This window comes from Cnephaeus nilssonii (assembly GCF_951640355.1).
Source record: "Cnephaeus nilssonii genome assembly, chromosome: 15".
Taxonomy (NCBI): Eukaryota; Metazoa; Chordata; class Mammalia; order Chiroptera; family Vespertilionidae; genus Cnephaeus; species Cnephaeus nilssonii.
In genome coordinates this window covers 59,961,506-59,967,505 of record NC_137086.1, presented here as the reverse complement: position 1 = coordinate 59,967,505, position 6,000 = coordinate 59,961,506, and the positions used below count along the sequence as shown (strand labels likewise).

At 44.0% G+C, this 6,000-nt stretch overlaps 1 protein-coding gene across 1 annotated transcript in view; it reads right to left on the bottom strand.

The window, feature by feature from the left end:
• Positions 1 to 679: 679 nt before the first annotated feature.
• The window catches only part of STARD7 (StAR related lipid transfer domain containing 7), a 28,415-nt gene continuing 23,094 nt past the window's right edge, over positions 680 to 6,000 (bottom strand). The window contains exons 7-8 of the mRNA XM_079792434.1: positions 3,340 to 3,424; positions 680 to 2,597 (exon numbers count right to left, since the gene is read on the bottom strand). Coding sequence (XP_079648560.1) covers positions 2,413 to 2,597; positions 3,340 to 3,424 — 270 coding nt within the window. The 3' untranslated portion in view covers positions 680 to 2,412. The remainder of the gene's footprint in view (positions 2,598 to 3,339; positions 3,425 to 6,000) is intronic.

The window sequence follows — 6,000 nt, the reverse complement described above, 5'->3', positions numbered from 1 at the left end:
AGCCCTTTTGATATTACAGACACATGTGCACCTGCAAGCATACACTCCCTGACTTGTCTCTCCAGTCATCTTGGAGAAATCTGGGAGAAAAGAGTTAAGAGTCTGGGTGTGCATTTGTGTTGAGCTAGTGTTTCCCATGAGCAAAATCACACATCAATTAAAGTTTCACATTATGTTCCCAGTGTCTCTATCAGTTGCTTTGGAACAAATCTGCATTCTAGCATAATTGCCTGTGTGACACTACTTTCCACAGGCCACGTGTGTTTTGAGCTCACCACCCTCCCTCTCCAACAGGGCCCTGAATTCACCCCTCCACAATCTAGACCTGGGCTTGCTCAAGTCCCCTCCTCTCCTCATTCCCTCAAGTTTTTATCAGCAAAGCTCTATCACTGTTTCCTCCAAGTTGACCCCTTCTTTAAAAACAAAGGACATGTGTTAGTAGATCAGCACAAAGTGGAAATGCTGGCTTGTTTTCAGCTGCCAACTGGTCACCTAGAAAGGGCTCAGTGTCTAGACCAAGTGGTTAGCTGAGGCAGCCACCACCAGGAAAGATCGCGACGACTTCCACATGCCAATTCTGAGTAGAAACACTATTCTTCTCAAACGTTATAGTCAGGAAGAAAAGATAAGCCCAATATGCAGGATTTCCCCACCACCATCTGTCCGAAAACAAACACTCTTTTATACCAATCTTTATGTATTTATTCACACATTTGAAAAAAATATCAGGAGTGAAATCATTATGATGACATAAGTAACTGTACAGACCTACCGCAATGCAATCAAATTCCCCAAAATCAGAACATGAGCAACACCCAGCTCCTTAACAGCTCTACCCTCACACTACTGCCCACATCCACCCACGCCTGGCAATCACAGGCGCTAAGTGCAGGCATAACCAGGGCCTCTTCCTGGCCTGTCAGGTCCTAGGGATGAGAAGAGAGAACTGATCAATAAAAGCTGGGGCTGTCTAGTGCATCTCTGCTCTGCCAAACTCAAAGAAGGCAAGACAGGAAACATCGGGCAGTTATTTCCTTGGCACAAAACTTCACAGGCAACAAAAAGGTTGAGGGGCTTAAGTTAGTCTCAGTTTTAGAAGCAAGTTAAAAAGGGAGGGGGGGAGAATCTGATCATTTCGATTATTTTTTAAGGGGGGAGGGGAGAATTTAAAACTTGATCCCTATTCTTCCAGCAGATGGCAGCATGACCATAAGCAGAATCAGCAAGGCCAAACTGATGCATCCAATATGACTGTGACTTCATCCAAACAGCATAGTTTGCTTTTATTTTAGCTCTGAAGAGGAAAAACTTTCAGAGGAACAAGAGTCACATAAACCCATTACACTAGTGTTTGGGGCAAGATTTCATCTAATGGTTCACACAGCTTGTCTATAGCTCTGAGAGCTCCAGGGAGTGGCCCAACACCACTCCTCTGCCTTTAGCCTTCTGAGGTGGACAAGTCCTCAGCATCCAAACGTGAAGTGTGAAAAATAATGCCTAAATCAAAATGTTTTCTAGACAATGGACTAGAGAAATTCTATTCAACTCCCCAATCCCTACTTTTTGACAAAAAGATTAAAAAATATATATACTTCAAATTCAATTAAGTGAAACACTGAACTAATAAACTTTTAACATCAAAAAATATATATATTAATGTGGGATGTTTTGAGCATCTCCACTGATCCTATCAAAACAGTAATAATACAGGAAGCTACTGTCTGAAAGGATTCATTTCCCAGTGTTCTTGGTAAATGGGCCAAGAAAGGAGGGGCCAAGCCAAATTAACATAGTGTTTGAATATAGCCAGTCCAAAAGACAAGGCTTTGGATCGTCAGTGGGTGGTATTTGGGAGGCGAAGAAATTTCCTGGTACAAACTTGATGTTCCTAAAGATAGAAGCAAGATGAGGACAAGGCACTTACACTGCCAAGCAACAGTTCACATCCATTCAACAATAGGATACCCAGTACCAAGGGACTCCCAATGACCCCTCAGAGAACCATCAACTGGCCACCTTCACCTTCCAGTTGCACCTTCAGACTAAAGGAAGTCCAAATGCGGCAGGATTGATGGTGGAAACTGGAATGTTGGCAGAGGAAACTATTCAGAGGAAGCAAAACAAGTTATCCTCTTCTGGCCTGAGGTGCAGTTTGTTCCAGATTAGCTCAATGGAATACTGAATTGCAAAATGCTTGGCCTGAGAATATGACAACGCCTCCATGGATGCCTCCTTCTTCTCTGTTTTGATAAAGTGAAAAGGCGGTTCTGAATGAAATCAGACACCAGCTATTGAATTATCTTGCACTGGTGGTTATAGCAGGCGCCTTCCAGTACATGTCCCTGTTCTGAATCAGAGTGAGGGAACAAGACAGGGCTAGCAGCAGCCTGTCCCTTCTTATCCCAAAGCCCTTCAAGCATACTCGATCCGGGCAGGGCCACAACTACTCTCGTTCTTCCGCTCAGAAGTCGGGGTGGTGGCCTTGGCTTCACTACCCATTTCCACAGGCTTAGATGAGATATAGTCCTTTACTTTGATCTCCATGTTCTTGGCTTTCAGAGTGGCCATGTGCAGCTTCTCCAGGAAATCTGGCATGCCTATTGGGAGAGAGGGGAATGTGAATAGGCTGACAAACCAGCAGTGGGCTCAAAATTCCTTCATGGCGGAGCCTATCCTTAATGTATAGGGAGTGAAAACAACTCATGACCTCTGAAATCCTTTGAAAAGGCATGTGAATCAGGCCACTTAAATCCTAAGTAGCTCTTTCAGGTGATACAGACATCACTTTTCAGTGGCACAGCCTATATATCTGCCTATTTTATTTCGATAAATATCCTCTGCATTCTTCCCCTGACGTACAAGAAGATTCCAGAAGAAAATCACATCAGGGTGCTTTATAAGGCAAGACATTGAAAGGGAAAGGTGTAGGCACAGCCATGATGTGTAGCCTTTGTTAGGACAGCTGCTGCCCCTTTCTCCAGGTGACTGTCCTACAACCACATTTTCTCTGCCAGTTTATGTCCCCAACATTATCCAAGAAGAAAAATTTTAAGTGCATTAATGCCCACAGTCCATATTTAAGGCTTCAAACAAATGCTCTTCTTAAAACTCCCCTCTGAGCACAGTTCCTCTCTGGGGCTTCATAGTTCTCATCCCTCTAAACCTAGCTGGATGATTCTACAGCTTTACAATATTCAAGCACAAGCTTGGAAGGACACTGAATTTCCGCAACAGGGCTCCAGTGACACAAGTACTAAGCTTGCTGCTGTCAATAAGAAGCTAGAGAAAAACAAAATGCTCAACACTGGTTCCAGACCCTGCACACAAGAGCCCACTCACCACTGGAAACCATCCAACTAACACAGTAGCGAGGAAACACAGTCTGGGGATTGTCACTGTATGTCAACAAGTAGTCAAAGCCATTCTGGAAAAGAAAAACAGCGAAGATGAAGGTACCTGAATTACCCACCACAGCCTCCATTATCCAGGCCCTCAGCATGACCATGACCTGAGTGTGGGTAAGAGTGCCATTTGTTTTACATTAAGCAGAGGAGTTAATTAACACTGAAGACCGCGAGGTTGGCATCCATGGAAGGCCTGCTTGCGAGGCTGGCCCTGGCTGGAGTCCGGGAACTTGGCTCCCAGAGTGTCCCCAGTCAACTGTTAAGGGGGACCCCTGTGTGTCTATTAGTACAAACCATTTATGTTGAGCACTTGCTTTCCTCCTGGGGCTCTGCAATTTTGTTATGTGCTGGACAGAGGGTGCCTGTGTGACCACCCCCAATAAAAACATCAGGTGCTGCCCTGACCGGTTTGGCTCAGTGGATAGAGCGTCAGCCTGCGGACTGAAGGGGCCCAGGTTCGATTCCGGTCAAGGGCATGTACCTTGGTTGTGGGCACATCCCCAGTAGGGGGTGTGCAGGAGGCAGCTGATCGATGTTTCTCTCTCATCGATGTTTGTAACTCTCTGTCCCTCTCCCTTCCTCTCTGTGGAAAATCAATGAAATATATTTTAAAAAAAAATAGCAGGTGCCAAGTCTCTAATGGGCTTCCCTGGGCAGGAACATTACAACCATGTTGCTGCACTGTTGTTGCTGGCAAAAGAATGGGCTCTGTGACTCTCACACAGGAAGAGGGCATGGGAAGCATGCACGTGCCTTTAGTCTTCTGAGGTGGACTCTGCCTTTTCCCTATGGCCAGCTGTGCATTCTGAGATGTCACTATGATGAACCTAGCTGTGAGTTCAACTTCATGCTGAGTCCCGTGAGTCCTTCTAGTGAATTTTCTAATGTGAGGGTGGTCTTGAGTACCCCAACACATACCCCCAATGGTTAAAGATCTTAACCTTTGCCAGAATGGTATTAACTCTACTACTGACAGCAAACATTTACATAGTGCTTAACTATCTGTCAGGAACTGCTTCAATTCTTCACAACAATCCCAGAATGTAGGACCTATTAGCCCTAGCTTTACAAATGAGGAAACTCAGCTCAGAGAGGTTAAGTAACTTGGCCCAAGGTCACCCCCTATATACTCGAGAGCCAACATGAACCCAAGACTCTGACCATGGGGCCCATGTATCCACATTTCCTGGGTCAGCCCTCTCACTGCCTGACAGTGTGAAGAATGAAGATTAAGAGACTTATAAGTGTCCTGATCTTAGGAAAGGGGGCCGAATCAATTATGCTCCACCCAAAGGGGTAAGAGGGAACTACTTTGTGCCTGCACTTTGTAGGGCAGATAGCCACACCTCCAGGTGGCAGACCTAGACTTTCTCTTGTGCCTTTATACCAAAGTCCATATCCTCTTCCCTGAGTGAATGGTTAATTCTTTTATTCATGTACTCAATATCATCTGAATGCCGGCTATATGTCTGGCATTGTGCTTGCTAGGCGCTATAGAGAAAAGAAAAATGTGCTAGTCCTTGTACTTGGGAATTTCCAATTAGTAGGCTAACTGGGTACCTAAATGTATGCCATAACAGAGCCATAGATGAATACTATGGAAGTAAAGAGGAAGGAGAGGTAAGGCCCAGGCAATAGGAATGGGAACAGTACCCACCACAGAGGCCAGTTATAAAACTTAGGAGACACACATTTTTTTCGATCATCACATTATTAATCTTGTTGGTACTACTAGTCTGAGGCTGGTTTGTGTGTTTTAGGTTAAAGTGAATGAGTGTTACCTTGGGGTGGTGGTGAGAATTTAGTTTCAGCACAGGGAAAAAGGGTAGATATAAATATAAATAACAACTATACAATCCTCGCTCTGGCCCTCGTGGCTAGATTGTTGGCTTGTGCTATCAAAGGGTCACAGGTTTGATCCCTGGCTCCAGTTGGGGATTGTGCAGGAGGCAACCAGTCGATGGGTCTCTCTCACATTGATGTTTCTCTCTCTGTCTCTCCCCCTCCCTTCCACTCTCTCTAAAAATCAGTGGAAAAATATCCTTGAATGATTAACAAAATAAAACAAAAAAATTCTTCTCTATAAATAGTTCTGAATTAAACACACAGATCTCCCAGTAAAAAGAGAGGCAAACACCATATTGCCTGAGGTGAACCACAATTTCTATGTGGTTTTTAAAGTGGTATAAATAAAACAACTTGAGCCCTGGCCAGTGTGGCTCAGCTGGTTGGATCATCATCCCGTACTCTGTAAGTTTATGGGTGACAACTTGATGAAAACAATAAAACCGTACTAAAGAATACAGTTCATACAGTTTTAAAAGGCAGCACAAAAATATAAAGTGAAATGGAACTAAAAACAGCAAACATTAGAATCAACATGTACATTCAACAAAAACGTTGGTAAAAACAAATAAAACACCCCACTTAAAGAACGCATTTTCAAAAAATGGCTACAGAATTTTAAGGAAGGCAGAGTCAGTCTAACCCAGTGATTTTCAACCAGTGTGCCACAAGAATTTTTAAAACATGCAACACCCGACTATTTAGTCAGGGGCACTGGCCTCTTTTCCTTTGGACTGTAAATTAAAAAATG